General features: G+C 43.5%; 1 protein-coding gene across 3 annotated transcripts in view; it reads right to left on the reverse strand.

Moving 5' to 3' along the window:
* The window catches only part of trpm2 (transient receptor potential cation channel, subfamily M, member 2), a 327,556-nt gene that overhangs the window by 97,887 nt on the left and 204,597 nt on the right, over positions 1 to 25,072 (reverse strand). For all 3 annotated transcript variants that reach the window (XM_078551683.1, XM_078551681.1, XM_078551682.1), the window contains exons 15-19: positions 24,866 to 25,011; positions 22,442 to 22,554; positions 15,994 to 16,107; positions 11,893 to 12,130; positions 10,381 to 10,499 (exon numbers count right to left, since the gene is read on the reverse strand). In XM_078551683.1, the coding sequence (XP_078407809.1) occupies positions 10,381 to 10,499; positions 11,893 to 12,130; positions 15,994 to 16,107; positions 22,442 to 22,554; positions 24,866 to 25,011 (730 nt within the window). The remainder of the gene's footprint in view (positions 1 to 10,380; positions 10,500 to 11,892; positions 12,131 to 15,993; positions 16,108 to 22,441; positions 22,555 to 24,865; positions 25,012 to 25,072) is intronic.

A 25,072-nucleotide genomic window follows, 5' to 3' on the forward strand; every position in this document is an offset into this window, starting at 1 on the left:
ACTTCGCCCCCAACAGGGGGAAAATCCTGCCCATGATTTCCATTTCACAATCCCATGTTCAGTCTGCCTAATCAACTTACAATTTTCTAAGTATCTTGCTATGACCTTCTCAATAACGGATTCTAGCAATTTCCCTATGACAGTAGTTTTCTGCTGTCTCCCTCCCTCCTTTCTTGAATAAAGATGTTACGTTTGCTATTTTCCAATCCACTGGGACCCTTCCAGAATCTAAGGGATTTTGGAAATGATTATAGAAATTATAGAAACTTGGTAAAGAATATATAAAATATTTACCAGAATGGTTCAGGGGATGAGGAACTTCAGTTACATAGATAGATTGGAGAAGTTGGGACCATTTTCCTTGGACAAGAGAAGGTTGTGTGGAGATTTGATGGTGGTTTTCAAAATCATGAGGATTCTGGACAGCGTAGATAGGTAAAAACTATTCTCACTGGTGGAAGGATCGAGAATGAAAGGGCAAAGATTCAAGGTAATTAGCAAAAGGAGCACGGGAGGCATGAGGAAAAATGTTATCATGCAGTGAGTGGTTAGGATCTGGAATGCACTGCCTGAGTGTGTGGTGGCAGCAGGTTCAATCAAGGCCTTCAAGAGGGAATTGGACATCACAGCGGGATAAAAAGGAAGAATGCGCGAGAATACAGGGGGAAGGCGGGGAAATGGCAATAGTTGCATTGCACTTTCAAAGACCAGTGCAGAGATGATGGGCCAAATGGCCTCCTTCTGTGCTGTAACAATTCTGAGATTTGGATAGATTGGATGCATCAAACTAGCAAAGGTAGCTTTGGGGATAATTTTGAGTATATCTGGGACAATTCCTTAGAAAAATATATTCTGAAAGCAACCATGGGACAGGCTATTTTAGACCTGGTAATGTGTAAAGAGACAGGATTAGTTAATTACCTCATAGTAAAAAATCATCTAGGTAAGAGTGATTATAACATGATAGAATTTCACATTCAATTTGACGGTGAAAAATCTGGGTCTGACACTAATGTTTTAGTGCAAATCTGGGACGATTCTGCCCGAAGTGCAGTAGAGGGCAGGTAAAACAACATTTTACCCACCAGCCACAATGGCAGCTTCTCACGTTGATTTGTCCCAAACCCGCCGCATTAATTATGCATTCCTGGGAAACATACCGTTCCAATGCGGGCAGACTCTCATTCACCCGCCATGCCATCACCTCGCTGCTTCATCGCGCAGGGTGCCATATTTAAATAGCAGTGCTTCCACCCTACAACTGCTGCACAGGAGACATAGCCCCAAAAGGCAAGAAGACTGCAGCGCCCAGGTTCAATGACGTGTCCCTCAAATGCCTTTTGGATGCAGTGGAGGCCCGCTGTGATGACCTCTACCCCTGCCCTGGCTGCAGGATGGGCAGGAACATCATTAATCCGACTTGGGAGGTGGTGGCAGCGGTGGCCAACGCCTTGCAAAAGAGGACAGAACAGTGTCATAAGAGGATGAATGATCTCCTCTGTTCTGCCAGGGCATGTCACTCTTCTCATCACTCTCAACTCACACACTCAAACACATCACACATCCACAGGGATCTCACTCACTGCCAGTTCAAGGGACATCATCATTCACTCACTCACTCATCCCTTCATTGTCCTCATCCCATCCATGGGACCACTCACCATCTACACATGCCAGTCATACTTATCATCTGGCCTGACAGGCTTCTGGCTCTCCATCTCTATTCATGCAGGACAAGCTGGCAAGAGGGAGAGGTTGCAGACTGGCGGAGGAATGCCTGAAATCAAGGTCCTCACGCACTTTGAAAATAGAGTCATCCAGCTGGCTGGTGAGGACCGTTCCTGTGTTAATGGTGAGGTCAGCAGTGCTCTACCAAGTGAGGATCCAGTAGTGCAATGTCCATCAGACAACCATGCTGTGAGTGATGTGTCCTGTTTCACAGGCCCCTGCCATGCACTAATTATCTCCCCTTGCTTTCGCAGGCACATCTTGGAAACTGCCAAGAGGGTCAATGACCCAGGGCCTCCAATCAAGCCCTGAGGGAAGCTCAGAAGAGGAATCCACTGAAACCCTCCCCAAAGACCCATCAAAGCGCTCACCCACAGCCTTGGGAGCACAATCTGGTGAGCACATTTACTTTCTGAACCACAACAGGCGGCAGCAGGGACTTCCCAGGTGTCTGGCACTCGGAGGACTGCTGGAGGCCAGAAATCTGCTGAGTCCAAGTCAGATGTTGAGTCTCTGGACTCAGTCATGTCACTGTTGCTGGAGATGCAAAGGCAAGCTCGGGAACATCAGGAAGGGATGTCCACTGCACTCCTCAGATCGCAAGGCACAATGGAGCAGTCTGTCCACCTTCAGGCTGAGGTGATAGCATCGGCATGCCAATGCACTGAGGTCAACACTGGTAGGATAGCAGCCGCCATGGAAACCTTGGTCCAGGACGTCAGTCCTGCACTGCTGCGCGGGCTGAACTCCATTGTCGATGCCATAGTTAGCCTCCAACAGTGTGTACACGAGAGAGGTGCGGGGCAGCCCTATCTCAATCCAGCTACCCCTTCTCATCAAGGAGTCAGCCTGGGGCCCTTGGGAACGCATAGGGAGGAGGATCAGCAGGTGTACCCCATGGGGCCATCCATCCAGGTGACTCCGGAAGTATCTGGTCCATCCAAACCCCTTCTTCCTGTGACCTCAACAGCTCCAGCTCCACAGGCCAAGGAGGGTGCCACTGTCACACAGCAGGACCCCGAACACAGGCCGTGGCCCTCCAGGTCTAAGTCGTCTAGAGGAAACCCGCCAAGGTGATCACAGACAGGGGGTCACAGTCAGCAGGCTGCCTCCATCTCCGCTGTAGATATCCAGGGAGCACCAAGGCAGGGTTGGGAAAGTTAAGAAGATGTAGTTGCACAGCCAGGGCATGGGTGTTCATCACTTGTACATAATTTTCACCATTGTAAATAATCTCCCAGGAACATCTCCCTGCCTATAGTACCTCGTTCTGATGAGCAGTGTTCTTGTTACTCAGATATGAAACTTTTCTGCACAAGATAAAGGCAGGTGTCTCAGTCCAGGGCCTCTTCCCTGTCCTTTGTGCAGCCTTCAGACCAAAGTGATGGTGTGGCTTCACACTCCCTGGACATATTAGTGATGCCTGCACTTCAACGGTGCTTGTCATTGATGCCACAATGTCATGGGCAGGCATCACAGAGTTCTGCCACTCTCTCGGTGTGCTCTCAGTACCTTTAAGCTGGGGTTGGTCCCATCTCTTCAGCATCTGTGACCAGTGAAGCTGTGCTCCTGAAGGGGTCAGGTGCTGAAGGCGGACAAAGGGTCAGATGCTTTTAAAGCTTCATGGCTGCGTCTCTATGATATGACCCTGATCATAGAGCGCAAGGGAGCTGACCTCGGCTAGACAGGAGTCAGACATTCTCAGACACTATGTGAAGATCTATGGAGTGTCCTCACCGCATGTCGTCATCATCCTCCTTCAATTGACCGACCGACTATTAGGGCCTCCACTGCATCTCCATGACAGGAGCATTATCGCAGACGTAATGTGCGATGACTTAAGCCAGACTGTAGTTAAACATTCATAGATGTAATGTGAGGATCTACGGTGTCTCCTCACTGCATGTTGTTATCATTCTCAACAAATCTAGCCGCTATGAGGGCCTCCCAAATGTACCTGCCTCATCTGGCCAGTGCGAGGGCCTCATCGCAGTCATCGTCGCCTTCGAGGACCTCCTCACCCTCATCCCCGTCAACATCCTCATCATTGGAGGAGGCCTTCAGCTCCTGCATCTCCTCCTCAGCCAGCTCCTCTCCCCATTGCAGTGCCAGTATGTAAAGGGCCTAGCAGGTGTCAACGACGCGTGACACCACCTGTGGACTATATTGCAGGGCTCCACCAAACCAGTCTAGGCACCAGAACCTCATTTTCAGCATCCCAATGGTTTGCTCCAAGTTGTGAGTTGCAGCATGAGCCTCGTTATACCTTTGCTCTGCTGCAGTCTGAGGCTACCGCACGGGTGTCATCAGCCACATCCTCTGTGGGTAGCCCTTGTGCCTGAGGAGCCAACCCTGCAGCCTCTGTGGACTCTGGGAGACGTCAGTGATCTGTGACAAGCTGAGAATATATGAGTCATGGACACTCCCTGGAAACCATGCACAGATCTGCAGATGCATTTGTGGTGGTCACACACCAGCTGCACATTCAGCGAATGGAAGTAAGTGCAGTCAATCACACCCTGCACCTGTGGGAAACATTACATCTGGGCAAGTCCAGTCCCTCTTGCATCCTGGCTCTCTTGGTCCCGGGCAAAATGCACAAAGTTGTGTGCCCTCGCATTTGTGGGTGGAGACTTGTGATATCCCACAGAGGTCAACTGTGGAGCCCTGAAAGGATCCGCTGGCGTAAAATTTGAGCGCCGCAGTCACTTTCACGGCCACTGACAGTGGATTCTCTCCATGACCTCATGGCGCCAAATCCTGCAGCAACTGGCAGATGTGTCCGACCAGTTCCCTAGACATGCGCAGTCTTCGGCAAGACTGGTCGTCGGTCATCTGCAGGAATGAAAGATGGCATCTAGAGACCCTGGGTCTAGCTATGCGCCGACCAATGATAGCTCTTCAGCTGCATGTGCGGGAGCCCCAGCTGGCCCTTCTTGCTGAGGATGCTGCTCCTCCCTCTGTCCAACCAGGTGCCTCCATCACTCTCTTCTCCGTCGTCTCCGCCCTCTGTATGCCCCGAAGCACACAACTAGTTCACTAGGCTCCATGCTGCTGATGTACTCCTCCTGCAGGATGAAAGACAGAGGTGCGTGGGTTAGCTTGGGTATACTAAGAACCTCTTTTGGTTAATGCATGGCCCATCATCAATGGGCTGAATGGATGATCACAAACTAGTTTCATAACGTCGTGAAACTGATGTTTAGATTTCTCGTTGTATTGTCTGCTCACAACGCCGAGCACGCCCGACACCAACAGGCATGGATGATTCCGTCCTTAAACTTAAATGAACGCAACTTCCAGGTATGAAGACAAAGTTGGCCAAAGTGGAATGGGTAAATAGGTTAAAAGGTAAGACGGTAGAGAAGCAGTGGCAGACATTTAAGGAGATATTTCATTACTCTCAATAAAAATATATTCCACTGAGAAAAAAAGACTCGACCAGAAGAATGCACCATCCATGGTTAACTAAAGAAGTTAGAGGTGGTACTAAATTGAAAGAAAAGATGTACAATGTTTCAAAGATTAGCGATAGGCCAGAAGTTTGGGAAAGTTTTGGAAACCAGCAAAGGATGACTAAAAAAATAAAGAGGGAAAAATTGGGGTAATGAAAGAAAACTAGCAAGAAATATAAAAACAGATAGTAAAAGTCTTCTACAAGTATTTTAAAGTATATGCTTTAAGTATATAGCAAAAGTGGGAGTGTTGGTCTCTTAGAGAGAGAGACTGGGGAATTAATAATCACAGCAACACAGAATTGTTACAGCACAGGAGGCCATTTGGCCCGTCAAGTCTGACCGGAAACAAGGAAATGACAGAAATTTGAATTTTGTATCTGCCTTCACAGTGGAAGCCGCAAACAGCAACCCAAGAATAAGAAGAAAGTGGTGGCAAAGGGGAGAGCTTAAAACAATCATGATCACTAGAGAAAATGTACTAGGAAATTAATGGGATTAATGGCTGATAACTCCCCTGGACCTGATGGCCTGCATCCTTGTGTCTTAAAGGAAGTGACCGCAGGGATAATGGATGCATTGGTTATAATCTTCCAAAATTACCTAGATTTTGGAAATGTCCCAGTGGATTGGAAAACTGCAAATGTAACACCACCATTCAAAAAAGGAGTTGACAGAAAGCAGGTACTATGGGCCAGTTAGTCCAACATCTGTCATTGGAAAAATGCTAGAAGCCATTATTAAAAAGGTAGTGGCAGAACTTTAGAAAATCATAATGCAATCAGGCAGAGTCAACATGGTGTTGTGAAAGGGAAATTGTATTCAATAAATTTATTAGCGTTCTTTGAGGGTGTAACAAGGGTGGGTACAGAGATACCAGTGGATGTTGTTTATTTGGATTTTCAAAAAGGCATTCAATAAGGTCCATATAAAAGGATACTGCACAAGATAAGAGTTCATGATACTGGATGTGATATATTAGCATGGTTAGAGATAACTAACCAGAAACAGAGAACCGTGATAAATGGGTAATTTTCAGGTTCACAAATTGTAGCTAGTGGAGTGTTGCAGAGATCATTATTGGGGCCTCAACTATTTATGATCTATATTAATAATTTGGATGACTTGGCTGTATTGTAGCCAAATCAGCTGATGATCCAAAGATAGGTATGAAAACAAATTATGAGGATATAAACGATCTATAAAGGGAGGCAGGTAGGTAAGTGGGTGAGTAAAAATTTGGCAGATGGAGTTTAATGTTGGAAAATGTGAGGTTCTCCACTTTGGCAGGCAGAATAGAAAAGCAATTAATTAAATTCTGGGAGACGACAGAATGCTGCCGTAGAGATGAATCTGGATGTCATTATACATGAATCACAAGAAGTTAGCATGCAGATCCAACTAGTAATTAGGAAGGTAAATAGAATGTTGGTCTTTTATTGAAAGGGGGATGAGTATAAAAGTAGTGAACTCTTCCTACAACTGTACAGGGCATTGGTGAGATTGCACCTGGAGTACTGTGTATAGCTCTGTTCTCTTTACTTGAAGGATATACTTGCATTGGAAGCAGTTCAGAGAAGGTTTACTAAGCTGATTCCTGGGATGAAGGGCTTGTCTTGAGGAAAGGTTGAGCCAGTTGGGCCTATACTATTGGAGTTCAGAAGAATGAGCAGTGATCTTATTGAAACGCAAAATTTGTGGGGTCTTGACAGGATAGATGCTGAGATGATGTTTCCTCTTGCAGGGGAATTTAGAACTAGGGGACACCGTTTAAAAATAAGTGGTCTCATTTAAGATGGAGACGAGGAGGATTTTTTTCTCTCAGAGGATCATTAGTTTTTGGAATTCTCTTCCACTGACAGCATTGGAGGCTAGATCATTGAATATATTCAAGGCTGAGTTAGACAAATTTTTGATCAACAAGGGTGTCAAGGGTTATGGGAGTCGGGCAGAAAAGTGCAGGTAAGGCCACAATCAGATCAACCGTGATCTTATTGAATGGTGGAGAAGGATCAAGGGGCTGAATGGCCCACCTCTGCTCCTATTTCTTATGATCTTATGAATGCACACCATCTAGAAAAAGGCTCGACATTGTCATGAGAATATAATAATTTTCATAATATTTTTCTGGTTTATTGTAAAGTAGGTTTATAAGGGGTTGTGTTCTCTCTGTGTGTGTGTGATTTAATTACATGTCGCCAAGCAGGCTGCAAGTTGAAGTTATTAAAAGAAATAGGGTGTAGAAGTGTCTTTAATATGCTAATCAGTAAACATGGTTGGGGTCTTAGGATGTAAGGTGTAAAGGGAATTTGCATTTTTAGATAGATGGAGGGGGATTTGAATTTCAAAGAGGTTAATGAGAGTAGTAGCAACATGAAAAGAATTATATTATGAGAAAGGTAAAAGCTCCAGAGACATATGGGAACAATGGAATTTACATATTAAAAAGGGAGAAACATGTATAAAGGAGAACGAGGCTATATGTTGGAGAAGGCATTGTAAGGTCTAACAGAAGGGTGTGAAGCTTCCAGTATTTGTGCATTAAGTCTGCTGTCTACAGAAACCGAAGCTGGAGGAAGCCACTTTGAATTCCACTGTCCAGGGTATTGTGTTAATTTGCTGGATCTGATTAAAATCTAAAATATATATTTTTGGACCGTTGCCTTACTGGGAGTCAGGTTAATTAGGGATTTTAGGAGTCATTATAGTAATAATTTGTAGACTTATGTATGTGCTTGAAATCTTTTATTTCATTAATAAATATTTTAATTTTAGTTTTTAAAAAATCTCAAGTCTTGGCAGACTTATTAATTCTGAATTCAAGGCATGCATCTCGAAATAAATACAAATTGCAAAACTGTTGTGATACCGTAATCAAGTTTCCCTCTTGGATTTGATCTGCCTGGCAAACACCATCTGCTGCATCATAACAACATATAGGTGTCTCAGCAGGATCTGAAGGCAGAAAGCCGCCAACTGGGTATGAGAGGATACCAGAACCTGAACTCCCAGTGGAGACTCAGCACTGCAGCAGGAAGCCAGTACACTCTTTTTGTACCAGAAGAAGTCGACTTGTTTCTTCTATATCTTGGCAACAAATCATGGGCAAGAATGAAAGTGATCAACAAGTACCACAGTATAGCAACCACCAGTAACCATTGCTCAACCGTAGGGACAGCATTTGGAACAGTCCTGTCCAGCTCCCTAGGCAAGTGGTGACCTTGACCTCCAAGAGCCAGTTCACCGACCAGGCTTTCTCAGCAGGGCTAAGATAGGTTCCCAAAGCCTGAGTTCCTGCAGCAGGGAGTCACTGAACGATCAGAAGTCAAGAACCTTTCTCCCAGTTGATGCTGACAAAAGACATCACAGAGTAGATCTGCTAATATTTGTGCATCCAGGTCAATAGGATCCATGACCATGAGGAGCATGTCATTGGCATTGGCCAAGAGGATGGCCTTCACATCCATCCTGTGCAAAGCAAGATCAGCCATGATCTTATTGAATGGTCAAGAAGGCTCAATGGGCTGAATGGCCTACTCCTGCATAAGGCACAGGAAAGGAACCAAGCAGATGGCATATTTATGAGGGTACAAGCAAATCGTCACAGATAATGCCCACTACCTACATACAATTAATAAACAATTCACAGCATTGGGTGAAAGGGTGGATGAAGTGGATTTAACATTAACTTTCAAAAGGGAATGGGGTTAATGCTTAAAGGAAAATTGCAGGGCAATAAGAAAAAAAAAACAGGAGAATGAGACTAACTGGATAGATTTTTCATAGAGCTAGCATAAGCATGATGGGCTGAATGGCCTGCATCATATATTGCTCTATCATTTCATGAGAAAGCCCTTCATGTACATTTTGAGGGAGGGGTTAAGGAGGCCTCTCAGGTACAAGAGTTTGAGAGAATGGTTTGAGATACCTCTCTTGATATAGGAATGCAAGAATGGGGTTACAAGGACTTCCTCAGATGTGGGAGTGAAAGAGAGGAACTTGAGGAGATTCCCCAGATAGGGGTGTGTGAAAGAGGGGTTGGAGAGGCCTCTCCAGGTAGAAACACATGAGCAATACAGAATTACCAGAGAGTTTGAGGGGGCTCTCCAACTAAGACATAGTACGTTTTCTCACCACTTGGAAGAAATCATCAATGTTTTCAGTATCCAATATAAAGCTGCGTTTTGATGTTTGTTAAAGGATAGTATTGTGTGTGTTATCTGGAATCAATATTTTCCCATCAATGCTCTGTTGGAGAATCTGACAGAACCTGAAGTGGGACGTGAGTGATGGTTTGTCCTGATGTTCCAGCATTGGGTCACCAGCACCTGGAAGCTCTCCTCCAAGCCACTCACCAGCCTGACTTGGACATATATCATCTTTCCTTCGCTGTCACTGGGTCAAAATCCTGGAACTCCCTCCCTAACAGCACTGTGGGTGTATCTACACTACAGGGCCTGCAGCGATTCAAGAATGCAGCTCAGCACCACCTTAACAATGGCAATTCAGGATGGGCCTAGCCGGCGAGGTCCACATCCCATAAATGATTTCTTAAAAATTGTATGTATTGTGCAGTATGGAACACACAGCCAAGATTTCTGAGCATAATTCTCAGTCTCTGCTGAGTTAGCTCTTTCAGCTGAAGAACTACATTGAGTTATGGGGAAGGGAAAGGGTAAAAAATAGCCAATGAATGGGTGTGTATTTTTTTTATTTGTTCATGGAATTTAGGTATTGCTGGCTAGGCCAGCATTTATTGCCCATCTCTAATTGCCCTTGTTCAGGGGCATTTAAGAGTCAACCAAATTGCTGTGCATCTGGAGCCACATATAGGTCAGATTTCCTTCCCTAAGGAACATTAATGAATCAGATGGATGTTTATGACAATCATTTCGCTGTCATCATCAGACTTTTAATTCCAGGTTTTTATTGAATTCAAATTTCCCCATCTGCAGTGGTGGGATTCAAACCCGGGTCCCCAGAGCATTACCCTGGGTATCTGGATTACTAGTCCATTGACAATACCATTGTGCCACCGCCTGTGTTTGTGTGTGTAGATCTCTGATCAGGATGGGGCCAGCAGTTTGCAAGCTTCCCAAGGTCATATGAAGCTCACGAAACTTGTAACCAGGGAGAGTCAGTGCCTTAGGAATGCTGGGAGGGATAAAAAGTGCTGAACATCAAAACCAACACAAACCTGCAAATGAGTCCCACCACAAAAATCAAAATGGCAGCCACGTCCATCCGATTCCAGGTGCTGCTGATGTACAGGAGAGCTTTTCTACGGAACCCAAATCCGCCTGGATCATGGAACAGCTGAAATCAGACCAGCATCTAAGTTAGATAAAACCAAGAGAAGGCAGAACAGTAACAGGGCACAGCTAGTGCCCCAGGAACAGGAAAAAGAGATCATTCAACCCCTCAAACCTCTTCTGCTGTACAATTAGATGATGACTGTTCTGTACCATAATTCCATCTTTCCACCTTGGTTTCTTATCCTTAATAATCTTGTCTAACTAAAATCTATCAATCTTAGCTCTGGTATTTTGAATCGACCCCCACCCCCATCACCCAATTTCAACAGCTTTTTTGAGTAGACACGTTCAAATTATACAAGTCTTGTCAATGCAAGCTGTCCTTTGACTTAATGTTTTAACCCTAATATCATTCTGGTGAAATATTGTGCTGTTTCAGCATGCAAAGGGAAAACATTGCTCAATTGACAACTCCGGGTCTTGATCTATTCTGTCAATTTCACAATGTTATTTACACAAGATGAAGAGGTTTCAAGTGCTTGCAGTTTCTGATAAAGGGTCTCAGTGATTGACACTTTTATTGGGCTGTAGTGAAAGCAATTTTTATGAATGAATCACTGCTTTTTTAAAGATTTCTTAACACATCCTATTGTCACTATTGGGTTCATTGGTTCTATTCAGACTGTACTGTGGTTGAATAGGCCTGGAAGTACCATAGCTTGACATGGATGGTATGAGAGGCCATGGTGGGGGTTTGGGGAGTTGGTGGGTGGAAAGGGATAGCTTGGAATGGAGGATGTGAGGGGTCCTGGGGGTGGAGGGCATGAGGTGGCATGGATGGGGCATAGGGAGTGTGCGGGGGTGAGGGATGAGGTCTAGAGGGCCTGTTTTTATAATAACTGGAACAAAGTCCCACAGCACTGAAATGAGCCTTTTAAACAGCCTACCTCAGCACCCAGCAGCCCCTGTGGCTACTCCCGAATGGTTTCCACTCCCAGGTCAGGTAAAGAGGGGTTACATATGGAGTAAAGCTCCCTCTACACTCTCCCATCAAATACTTCCAGGCGAAGTACAATATGGGTTAGATACAGAGCAGAGCTCCCTCTACGCTGTGGTATGAATATATTACAGTCTCAATTCCAATATGTGCTCCTTACTGTCCATGGGGGCCATTTTTTAAATTTCCTACCTGGTTATCTCCCAATGAGACTTTGAATTAGTGGTTAATTTGTTGTCTGGGTCGTGCTTGTTTGAGATTGGATTGATCCAATGTCAAAAATCTTGCGCTTTGGATGGTGATCTGCAGTGATGAGAGGAAATCTCCATCCCTTTGCCTTGTGCTGGAATCAACTACAGCTCCCCCAGGCTAACTGACAGTGCCTAACTCCAGGGAGCATGTTAGTTATTTTACTCAGTGCCCCCTTGCCCATGTATGCCAGAAGATTGAGCCTTACCTGTCTTATTTCCTCACACACCAGGGTAGAAAGCCAGAAATAGAGAAAATATTCCCTTCCTGAAGGTTGGCTCTGGAAATCAATGAGCAGAACATAGGAGAAAAGCCAGAGGAAGCCGAAATAGGCTAACACGTTCCAGTAAAAGACCACCACGGGCGCCGTGTAGAAAGCTTTCAGCTGCTGCCAATGCGACAGTGGCTTTGTATCCTGATCATCTGAATGTGGCAACAGGGCCGTCCTTAAAACAGAGCCAGAAGAAACAGCAGCTCAACAAACTTGGACATGACAACACACACCAGGCAACTTATTTGTTTATGAAACTTTTATCTGATTCATGAAGGTGATGGATATCAGTGCCTGGGAATGAAACTCTTTCCATTTCTGGCACCATGTGTCAGAATCCAACAACCTAGGTAGGTACAGCCTGGGTTAGATACAGGGCAAAGCTCCCTGTAAACTGAATCAGACTACTCTTAGGGCAAGTACAGGAAGAGTCAGCTATCCCATCAAACACATTCAGTGGAGGTAAATGCTCAGGTTAGATAGAGAACAATGCTCTATGAATGCTGTGCCATCAAGCACTCCAAGGGCAGCTAAAGCAGTCACCCTCATTTCTCCCCTCTTCTAACATCTCATCAATCCCTCCTTTCCTCTAATACCGGGCTCACTCCTCTCCAACACTAGGCTTAACCTCATATCATTAGTGTTGTAGCTTGAACAGATTGGCAACTCATTTTCAGATATGGTTGGTACTGCTTCTGGCATGCTCTTCTACACTCCTCATTGAAGTGGGGAAGAGAAAAAGGCAAGGATAGAGAGAAGGACAGGATGCAGAGGTGCTGGGTTGGGGGGGGAAAAGAGAAAGGGATGGAGACAAGTAGAGACACTGCAGAAGAGGGATATACTGGGGAAGAGCGAGGCGGGCAGAGATATTCGGAAGAAACAGAGGGAGATACTGGGGGAGAGAGATGCTGTTGAAGAGAAAGAGAGATAGAGAAATACTGAAGAGGGAAGGACACTGGGCAAAAGAGAGAGTAGAGCAGAGAGAGGGGAAGAGACAGAGGCATGTGGGAAAAGCAAGGGATACCAGGGAACAGAGAGACAGAGAGCTACTGTGAAAGAGTCATGGAGAGTCACAACGTTATTCAGCACAGAAGGAGGCCCTTCAGCCCATCAAGTCCATGTTGGTCCTCTGTAGGGCAATCCAGTCAGTCCCATTCCCCCAATCTAACCCTGTTTATTTCCCTCAATTGCCCATCCAATTTCCTTTTGAAATCAGAAATCACCTCTGTTTCCACCACCCTTGTAAGCAGAGAGTTCCAGGTCATTCCCAACTGAAAAAGTTATTCCTCAAATTCCCCTTGCATCTCTTGCCCTAAATCCTTAAATGTGTGTCCCCTCATCTTTGTACCATTAACTAATGGGAACAGCTTTTCTTTGTCTACGTTATCTCAACCTGTCATAATCTTGTACACCTCTATCAAATCTCCTCTCAATCTCCTTCGCTCCAGGCCATATCAGGGAAAAAAGATAAAAGTTTAAAATTAAAGGCACTATCTAAATGCACAAAGCATTCTTAACAAGATAGATGAATTAACAACAGACATAAATGGGTTTGGTCTAATAACCATTAGTGAAACATGGTCGTAGGGTGACCAAGGTTGGGAATGAAATGCTCCAGAGTTCGGGAATCCTAAAAGGACAAGATAAAGGAAGTAAAGAGAAAAGTTCAAAGCAATGGAAAATCAGAATGTGGAACCAGTGTGGATAGAGCTAAGAAATAACAAAGGGCAGAAAACACCGATGGGTGTAGTTTATAGGTCACTTACAGTAATCATTGTGGACAGAATAATGAATAGGAAATTAATGAAGCATGCAAAAAGGGAAGTGCAATAATCCTGGGGGCTTTAACTTTACTTAGACTAGGCAAACTAATTTGGACAAGGTAGATAGGAGGACGAGTTCAGAGAATGCAATCAAGACAGTTTTCTAGAACAAGTTGAGGAACAGCAGCAAAAGGCAAAGGATGATGCTTTAAATTTGGAGGCTGGTGGGAAGGAAGGTGAGGATAAGGGGAACCTACAATGGTTCTGGAAGGGAAAGAGGGGACCATTTCTCTCAAGAATATCCTGGTCCACTTCTCTATCACCCGCAACTTCTCTTCCAAAGGCACCTTTCCATGTAAGCGCAGAAGGTGCAACACGATACTTCTTCCCTTCTCACCCCAAACATTCCTTTCTGTCAAACTGTGATCTGACTGTGACTTCTTTCAGTTTAGTATACAGTACACTGCTCACAATGTGGTCTCCTCGACATTGAAGTGATTAACTGCAAATTGAGTTCAATTTGCAAGCATGATCATGGCTTTCAGTCACTGGACATTTTAATACATATCAGAAACAGAATTGCCTGGAAAAACTCAGCAGGTCACATATCTCTACTCCTGCTGTGATTTTGTCCTCTGCCTACTCCACTTTCCATTGAAACTCAATGTAAGCTCAAAGAATAGCACCTCATCTTTGGAGTAGACATTTTACTGCATTCCAGACTCAGTAGGCCGGATTTTACAGGTGAGGGGTGGGATTCCCGCCTCCGCCCTGCTGGTGTTTCTGCTACTGATCTATCCCATCGCCCGTATCTGGTAAAATTGATCAGTGATGGCAACAGGTTATAGAACCAGCACAATGAGGACCCATGCCATTTTACTGACAGCCCCACCTCTATTCCCCCACAGGAGGGCCAGTAAAATTTTTCCTGTTAACATTCTTTGTATCTCCACAGATGCTGCCTGACCTGAGTATTTCCAAAATGTTTTATCTTTATTACCTCAAGGGTCAATGTTTTGGCATCCACTATTTTCAATCAATGACTTAGATGAGGGAACTAACTGTATTGTGTCCAAGCTTGCTGACAGGAAGGAAAGCAAGCTTTGAGGAGGGTGCAAAGAGACTGTAAAGGAATATGGACCAGTTAACTGATTGGACAGGAAAGTGGCAGATGAATTAAAATGTAGGGAAGGGTAGAACTATCCACTTTGGCAAGAAGAAAGGAAAAGCAGGAATATTTTTTAACAAGTGAGACTGGTAAATGTTGGTATCAGAGAGTTTTGGGAGTCCTTGTACAGGAAAGATAATGTGAAGATAATGTGAAGATAATGTGAAGATAATGTGAAGATACAGGTGCAACAAGGATTCATTAGATTGATGCTGGAAATCTGAAATAAAAACAGAAAATGCTGGAAATACTCAGAAGGTTAGGCAGCGTCTGTAGAGGGAGAAACAGAGTTAACGTTTCAAGTCTGTGACCTTTTCCAGGTTGATTCACTAGATTGATTCCTGTGATAAGAGAGCTGTTATATATGAGGACAGTTTGAGTAGAATGAGCCTAAATTCTCTGGAGTTTAGAAGAATGAGGGGTGATCTCATTGAAATATGTAAAATTCATAGAGGTCTTGATAGGATAAATGCTGAAAGGCTGCTGTCCCTGGCTGGAGTGTCTGCAACCAGGGTTCATAGTCTCAGGATAAGGGTACAGCCATCTAAGGAAATTTCTTCACTTAAAGGGAGTGAATCTTTGAAATTCTCCATCCCAGGGAGTTTTGGATGATCGATCAATGAGTATATTCACGACTGAGATCAATAGATTTTTGGACAATAAGGGAATTGAGGGCTTTGAGGTTAGGGCTGGAAAGCGAAGCAGTTGTAAAAGTTCAGTCCTGATGGTGGACTAGGTTCATTGAGCTGTCTGTTGTATTCATTCTCCTATTTTTTGTGTTCTTAAAACTTATATAAAAAAAGCACAGGTGAGGAGAGACATAACAGAGGAGGCAGAGAGATATAGAGGGTGACAGAGAAAAAGAGAGAAAGGCAAAGAGGGACAGAAAAATAGGCAGATTGAAAGAGAGAGAGAGAGACACACACACACACACACACACACACACACACACACAAAGAGAAAGGCAGATAGAGGAGAGGGAATAAGGCATCGAACGAAGGAAAGAGAGACAGAAATGGTGAGAAAAAGAGGGACAGAGAGAAAACATCCAATCAGTCAGCGAGAGAGACAGGAATTTGAATTGTTGAGTTGCTGCCCTGTACTCACGGTGAGATGGAATGTTGTCCGATGTGCACTAAGTTGAGGTTCCCATCCACAGGTGGATTATCGTTCAGCTCACTATTGCTCGATAGCTTTTTCTTTCTGTTTTCTTCATCCCTTCTGAAAAGAAGAAATTTGTTTTGTGAGAATCAGGAAGATTCTGACTGCTAAGACTACTCTCTCACCAGGTAACTGATGCTAACACCTCGACTGAATTCTTCGTACATCATTGGGCACCAGCCACAGACATCAGAATAAGCTTTATTGTATCAAACACAAGCTGCCTGCCTTAACCCATCCAGAGCTGGATTCCTCTTCCCCACCTCCACCACCCTGTTACTCCCAAAAAGGCCGATCCTGAGATCAGCATCTAGTGAAGGATGCTATAAAAGTAGCTTCAGCCCGCCCTGGATGCTCAATGAAAGTACACAGAGAAAAATTGGGAGGGCTCCCACTGTTAGAATCCTATAGACAGTTCTAGTTCACTCATGTCAGTGAGAAAAGAGTAAGGGGGAATTTTATGGAGCCCGCAAGACTGGGAAACGTGGCGTGAGGTGAAATTCCAATTCCTGGCAGTGAGTTAAGTAGCATGTTTGCAGTGTGTTGAGCCTCACACCGTCCTGTGGCAGGTGCATATTTGTAATACATTTGCATGCCATGAATACTCTTTAGCGTAAAACCTTTTTAAATTACGTCCTATCCTCAAGATAAAGTCAGTGGTACACAAGACTCTCATGGCACCCGGTTCACATTGGATCAAAGGTGGTGGGCACCAATCGGTTTTGTGCAGTTGTGTTTGAGGTCAGCAGTTTTCCTTGTTCAACTCTACGGCACAAGGGAGGGGAGCAGGAGAATGGCAGCTTGCATGGATGTTCAGGACCGACACTGAGTCAGTGGTGGGGGCAGGGAGATGTGGAGTGGGGTTGTGGTCAAGGAGTAGAAGACCCAGGGGGCACAGAGGGCGGTGTTGGGAGCATGCAGGAGTGAAGTGGGAAGAGCCTGGTGTCCTGGTTAGGGTGCTGGAGTGGGTCGGGGAGGGGGGAGTGGTGGGAACAGTTAGTCAAGAAAATAAGGGGCCTAAATGGTGGTGTCAAGACTGTCCAAGTGTGTGTCCATCTCAGGGTGTTGGCCGGCAGAGTCCTTACAGGCCTTTGAGTTCACCCACAAGATTTCAATTATCCCCGCTGAGAGTGATCTCAGACAATGTCCTTTACAATTGTGTGATTCTGTGACAATGCATAGATGGGAGGGCCAGCTGAGCCTGCAATCTCAGCCATGTCCCACAGAGTGGCGAGTACAACACTGGGCACTAACATGAACATTCAACAAAGAGTGAACAAAAAGCACAACATTGTTTCTTCAACAATGAACAAAATGTCCCTAACTCCCCTATAACCATCAATGCATGCCAACCATGAGGTGTGCCATTTAGCTCTCTGAGTAAGCTAGTCTCAACAAATAACGATGATACACACATGAATAAAGTGAAACCAATGTAATGTAAAATATTTACAGGTGAGATTTAATTTCAAAAAACACCCATGCCATCTTTGTGTTCTCAATATGTCTTATGTTAATGGCAATGGAGTTGGGGAGGAAAGTTTTGGAAAGTGATACTTGACTGTTTGACTTGGAGCTCTTTTATAATCCACCTGTACCTGCTGCATTGTCACCTGACGATGGGTTTCACCACTGAAATGCTACCCCACCGTATGATTGCATGTGTCTCCTGTGCATGTCACCAGCACTTTAAATTTTGATTGTAATCACATGGGGAACAAGAAAAAACAAGAGACCAGAAGTGGCACCCACTTCAGTTATGACGTCGGGAATAGCATGCTGTTGAAAAAATCCCCCCATCCGTGTGTGTGTGTGTTTGGTCACAAAATTCAATAAGGCTCAAAAACAGGCACAGGGACTGTGATGCCTGATTAGCCACCTAAGCTTAGTGCTACCTACTCATTTAAATGATTTCTGTATGCAGACAGCAAATAGTGAGTTATGGAGAAGCAAATTTGCAGGAAAATCACAAAACCGTGCAAGAATTATGGAGTGGTGATATTGAGAGATTTTAATTACCCAAAAATCTATTGGTATAACAGTAGACTAAGGAAGGGGAGGAATTTCCAAAATATGTTCAGGAGAACTTCCTTGACCAGTATGTTCTCAGGCAACTGGAAAGGAGGTATTGCTGGCTCTGTTCATGGGAATGAGGTGGGCCAAGTAGACCATGTGACAGTGGGGAACACTTGGTTAAAAGTGATCATTGTATCATAAAGTTTAGATAAATAATGGAAACGAGCAAGGAACAATCAAAAGTAGAACCCCTTAAATTGAAAGAGCATTAACTTCAATGGGAAGAGAGGGCATTTAGCTGGGGTAAAATGAAACCAAAGATCGACAGGAAAAACTGTAACAGAACAATGGGTGATCTTTAATCACAAGAACACAGAATGATTACAGCACAGAAAGAGACCATTCGGCCCATCGCCTCTGTGCCGGTTCTCCGAAGGGGCAATATACCTAGTTCCATCATCGGTCTTCTCCCTGTAACACTGCACATTCTTCCTTTTCAGATAATAATCCAGTTACCTCTTGAATGCCTCACTTGAATCTGCCTCCACCACATGCTCAGGCAGTGCAATCCAAATCCTAACCGCTGACTGTGAAAACATGTTTTTCCTCAAGTTTCCTTTGCTTCTTTTGCTAATTACCTTAAAACTGCGTCCTCTTGTTCTCTTCCTTCCACCAATGGGAACAGCTTTTCCCTATCTACTCTATCCAGACTACTCATGATTTTAAATACCTCCATCAAATTGCCTCTCAGCCTTCTCTTCTCTGAGGAAAATAGTCCCAACCTCTCCAATCCATCTACATAATTGAAGTTCTGCATCCCTGGGTCAATTTTTGTGAATCTTTTCTGCACTCTCTCTAATGCCTTCACATCTTTTCTAAAGTGTGGCACCCAGAACTGGACACAATGCTCCAGCGTTCTACACAAGTTTAACGTAACCTCATTGCTCTTGTACTCTATGCCCCTATTAATAAAGTCTAGGATACTATATTCTTTATTAACCATGCTCTCAGCCCATCCTGCCATCTTCAATGAGTTATGCACATAGACAACCTGGTCCCTCTGCTCATTCACCTGTTTAGAATTGTACCCTTTATTTTACATTGTCTCTCCCATTCTTTCTATCAAAATGAATCACTTCACACTTCTCTGTATTAAGCTTAATCTTTTAATTTTCATTAAATTTAACTAAGAAAAGTTTCAGCTACAGGCTAGGTACATTCCAACAACGGGGAAAGATAAATGAACCAAAACCCTTGGATGATGAGGGGAACAGAGAATGTGATGAAGCAAAAAAAGAGGGCATACGATGCATGTCAGGTGAATTCTTCAAGCCAGAATCAGGCCAAATACAATAAGTTAAGAGGAGAAGTGAAGAGGAAAATAAGATTAGCAAAGATCATGGCAGCTAGTGGAATTTTAATTCAATTAATAAATCTGGAATATAAAGCTAGTCTCAGTAATTGTGACCATGACAACTATCATTGATTGTTGTAAAAACCCACCTGGTTCACTAATGTCATTAAAGGAAGGAAATCTGCCATCTTCACCTGGTCTGGCCTGGCCTAATGTGACTCCAGATCCACAGCAATATGGTTGACTCTTAACTGGCCTCTGAAATGGCTTAGCAAGCCACTCAGTTCAAGAGCAATTAGGGATGGGCAACAAATGCTGCCCTTGCCAGCGACACACACACATTTTTCTTTATTCTTTCCTTGGTTGAGAATAGAATGGCAGCTAACATAAAAGGACACCCAAAACGTTTCTACAGCATGTTAATGGGTAGTAAGAGTAGCAGGGCCAGGTGGGAGGTGGGCTATTATGAACATAGAGTTTACTAAGGAAGAGGATGTTGACAAAATATTGGTGGAAGTGGAGATGATAGAGCTAATGAATAGGGTGAAAATTGATAGACGGAATGTACTGGAAAGGCTGGCTATGCTTAGAGTGCATAAGTTGCATGAATGGCTTGCATCTCAGGTCACTAAGCAAAGTAGGGTAGAGACAGCAGAAGGGTTTGCCTTAATTTTCCAAGATAGGGGAGAGTACCAAGGTATTGAAAAATGGCAGATGTGACACTTTTGTTCAAGAAAAGGTGCAAGGACATTCCTGTTAACTACAGGCCAGTAAATTTAACATAGGTGTTGAGTAAGGTTTTGGAAATAGTAATCATGGAAAGGCTTAACAGACACTTGGAGATGTTTGAGTCAATTAATTTAGGTGAGCCTGCACAGATTTGTAAAAATCTAATTGAAATTTCTGATGAAGTAACAGAGAAGGTTGATGAAGGAAATGTAGTAGATGTTGTCTATATGAATTTTAAGAAAGTGTTTGGCAAAGCATCAAACAAAAGGCCAGCCAGTTTACAAAATTGAGGCTCATGGAATAGGAGGGTGAGTATCAACTTGGCTATAAAAAATTGGCTTAAAGACAGAAAACAGCGAGTAGGGGTAAAAGGTTGCTTTTCAGACTGGAGGATGGTGGACTGTGCTGTTCACTAAGGGTCAGTGTTAGGACCACTGCGTTTTTTGATATTAGAGTACAGAGTAAAATTTCAAAGTTTGCCACTCATATCAGGGAGGATGATATCAATAAAATGATACTGGTCATAAATAGGTTAGCAGAATGGGCAGAAAAGTGGGAAAAGGAAATTAATAGAGTGAAGTGTGACTTGATGCCTTTTGGCACAATGGATAAGGGGAGACAATATAGACTCTGGCACATTTCTAAAGACTGCACAGGGGCAGAGGGATCTGGGGTTTACGTATATAGAACTTTGAACGTGGTCGGATATATTGAGAGAGTAAAACAGAAAATGTAGGAGAAACTCAGCAAGTCTGGTAGCATCTATGGAGATATAAACAGAGTTAATATTTTGAGTTAATAATATCACTCTTCTCCGGAACTGGAAAGAGGTAAAAATGCGATGGGTTTTATGCCATTGACAAAGGAGAGGGGCAGGTAGAGCAAAATAGAAGGCTAGGGATGGGTTAGAGAGCAGGGAGATTAAATGACAAAGATGTTATGGAACACAAGACAAAGGGAGTGGTAATGATAGCATAAAGACTAAAGCATTCGTCCAGAGTAGATGTTAATAGCAGAATAAAGGTCAGAACTGTCTGAAAGCAAAATAGCAGAATGTGTTAACAGCAGAAAAAGGGTCAGTGCTGTTTGAAAATAAAAACATGAGAACAAGATATAAACTGGCACTTTGCGGGGGAAAATTCAAAATGGAGCACTAAAGTTCATGGTCTAAAGTTGTTGAGCTCAGTGCTGAGTTCAGAAGGCTGTAAAGTGCCTAACTGGAAGATGAAGTGCTGTTCCTCCTGCTTGTGTTGGGCTTCACTGGAACATTGTAGCAGGCTGAGGACAGAAATGTGAACATGAGAGCAAGATGGTGAATTCAAATGGCAAGTAACCGGAAGGTCAGGGTCATGCTTGCGGACTGAGTGAAGGTGTTCTGCAAAGTAGTCACCCAGTTTGTGTTTGATCTCCTCAATGTAGAGGAGGCCGCATTCTGAATTTGGATAATTCTGCGTGTTCCCAAGGCATCCAAGCTTTGGAGCATCTACAGCCTGCTTTGTCAGTGGGTGGCATCCACTGGTATTAAGTGGTGATGATCAAAATTAGATTTCTAAGCTGTTCGTTTTATTGTCTCAAAGCCCTCCAACATTGTCTGCCATTGGAAAGCTACACTGTAGTCCATTCTACACCCACTTCATGCAGCAGGGTGATCTGTTGGCCTAATACTGAGTGGAGTCAGAACATTTTGTTTCTGTATTTGAATTTATTCATTCATGGGATTTGGACATCATTGGCAAGCCAGCATTTATTCCCCATTCCTAAATGCTTAAATGAGTGGCTTGCTAGGCTATTTAGTGGGTAGTTAAGAGACGACCACATCGCTATGGGCCTGGTGTCACATATAGGCCAGGTGGAAAAGGACAGCAAGTTTCCTTCCCTAAAGGACATGATTGAGCCAAGTGAAATTTTATTACAATCCAGTAATTTTATGCTCACCATTACTGATAGACCTTTTTAGACCAGATTTACTTAATTAAGGGAATTCAATTTCCCTAACTGCCATGGTAAGATTTGAATTTCCAGGTTATTAGTCCAGGCTGCCAGATTACTAGACCAGTAACACAATCACTAGGTTACTGTAGCCAGTAGACGCTAGCATCCAACTATGATTTCTTTCCCTTGTGATAATTTCAGGGAGCAGCATCAACCCAGAGAAACAGGTTCTGTCTCCCATTCCTGCCCCCTCAATGAACCAAATTTCTGATCTCAGTGCCTCTATTGGCACAAAGGCTCACATGGAGGTTGGAGGTTGGCTTTGGCAGAGACTGATGATAGGTATAGTGATTGGGCTCCTACCTGAAAGTGATGAGGTTTGAATAGATGATGGGCCAGAGAAGCAAGCAGAGCAGCACCTGCCATGTGTTTGTGTCAACAGAGAGCTCACCCCACCAGATCTTGGTCAGCAATGCCTGCAAGAAAAGGAGGAGAAAATCACATGTGTCAGAGGTGAACAGGCAGGGTCTAAGAGTTCTCTGAAAAAAACAATGGCCTGAAATATCATCACAAATGCTTTCCTGCAACAGCTGAGGGGGTAGAGGCCAGTTCACTCAAGCTGTACCAACAAGAGTCAACATCACACCCAGCAACCACCAGGCAGCAACTAGGGGGCCCCATCAGCATTTGCTGAAGAATAAAGAAAGCAAAAAAGTGGGAGGAGAAAGAAAAGAACTACAACTTGCATTTATATAGTGCCTTTAGCATAACTCTCTTGATTCAGGAACCATTCCTTTAGATTGGAAAACTACTCATGTCACTCCATTGTCTAAGAAACATGAGGGGGAAATCAGGGAATTATAAACCAGTTCACCTAATATCCGTTATCGGGAAATTTGCTAACGTTTATAACTAAGGATAGGGTGATCTGCGAGAGCCAGCATGGCTTTGTAAAGAATAAGTCATGCCTGATGAATCTGAATTTTTTTGAAGAGGTGCAAAGTGGACATGGGGGTTGTCCATGGATGTTATTTATATAGACTTCCAGAAGGCATCAGGTAAGAGACTCTGTTGAAGCTCACAGAATTGAAGGCAAATTATTGACCTGGTTAGGAATTTGGTTGAGAGGCAGCAGAAAGAGAGTAGGGATCATGGCCAGGTACACTAATTGGCAGAATATGATTAGTAAGGATCTGTGTTGGTCTCACATATTCATTAATGATTCAGATGATAGGATAGAGAGTCACATATCCAAATTTATCAATGACACACTTAGGCAGCATTGTAAAGCAGCCTGGTTGAAGTGTAACATTAGGATTATTATACAAGCAATATTGATAGATTAAGTGAATACAATGTAGGCAAATGCAGGGTTATTCAGTTTGGACCGAAATAAGTTAGAATTTTAGAGTAAAGAGGTAATTTTTCAATTGATAAAAAGCCATAGAGAGTGGCCATCCCAAAAGACTTGAGGATCTAAGTGTACAGATCATTAAAACGTTATGAACAGGTACAGAAAATCATCCAAAAGACTAATGGAATGCTGGCTTTTTTATCGAGGAGACAAGAATACAAGTGTGTAGAAGTCATGCTTCAGCTATATGTAATACTGGTTAAACTACATCTGGAATATTGAGAGCTGTTCTGGATAGCACACTTTAGGAAGGATATTTTGGCCTGGGAGGGAGTACAGTGTAGATTTACCAGAATGATACATGGACTCCGTGGTTTAAAACACAGAGATTGCACAAATTGTGGAATTTAGAAGGCTAAGGGGCAATTTGATCAAAGTTTTAAAGGGCAACATATATGGTTCAATAGAGAGAAACCATATCTATTGTTTTGAAAGTCTAACACTAGGGGTATAGTCTAAAAAATAGAACCAGGCTTTTCAGGAGTGCAATTAGTAAACACTTCTACATACGAAGGGTGGTAGAAAACAGCAATTGATGCTAGGTTCATTATTAATTTTAAAACTGAGTGCGCCATAACTTTGTTAACCAAAGGTATTAAAAGACATGGAGTTACATCACAAATCAGCCATGATCTCAGTAAACGGCAGAAAAGGCTCGATGGGTTAAATGGCTTACTCCTGCCCCAATGCTGTCAGCTGTGGCTCAGTTGTTAGCAACTTGTAGTCTGAGTCACAAGTCTTTGGGCTGAAGCCTCACTTTGTAGTTTGAACACAAAAATCAAGGCTGACAATCCAGTGAAGCACTGAGGGAGTGCTGCACTGTTTGATATGCTGTCCTTTGGATGAAACATTATGCTCCATCTGCCCTTCACTGGTCGATGTAAAACATTCCATGGCACTATTCTGAAGAAGAACAAGGGAGTTGATCTCCACTGTCCTGTCCAAAATTAATCCCTAATTAACATCACAAAAAAGATTATCTGGTCATTATCACATTGCTCTTTCTGGGAGTTTGCTGCCGTGTTTCCTACATCGCAACAGTAACTGCACTTCAAAATTATTTTGTAAAGTGCCTTGAGTTGTCTGGTGGTTGTAAAATGCTTTGTAAATGCAAGTTTTTCAGTCTTCCGTCCGAGCAAAATGTCTAAAGGCATTTCACAAGACTATTATCATACAATTTGCAATCGTGCTGCATTAGGATAGCAGAGGTTTACATGAGATTATGTTGGCTGGAACTTGAACATTCTTATAACATGTAAGGAAGTCATTCGGCAGATTGTATTGAAGAGAGAGTTACTCAATTAGTCCCACTCCATGCACTTTTCCCATAGTCCCACAAAGTGTCCAACTTGCAAATAAGACTGAAGTCTGACCTGAACACCGCCTAGTGCCATGAACTTCTGGCTCTCAGCTTCTAATGCCAGGCGCAAGCATGTTGTGTTCCCCCAAGTGGTGGATACTCTAATCAGCAACTTCTGTGCGCGCTTGGCGTGTTTTCTGTAACATTCTGTGTATAAGCCTTTGATTAAAGAGAAGAAAGCAATTAACACAAAAACACCGAAAAACTTAGAATCATCCTT

The sequence above is a fragment of the Cetorhinus maximus genome, chromosome 11 (assembly GCF_964194155.1).
Source record: "Cetorhinus maximus chromosome 11, sCetMax3.hap1.1, whole genome shotgun sequence".
NCBI classification, from domain to species: Eukaryota; Metazoa; Chordata; class Chondrichthyes; order Lamniformes; family Cetorhinidae; genus Cetorhinus; species Cetorhinus maximus.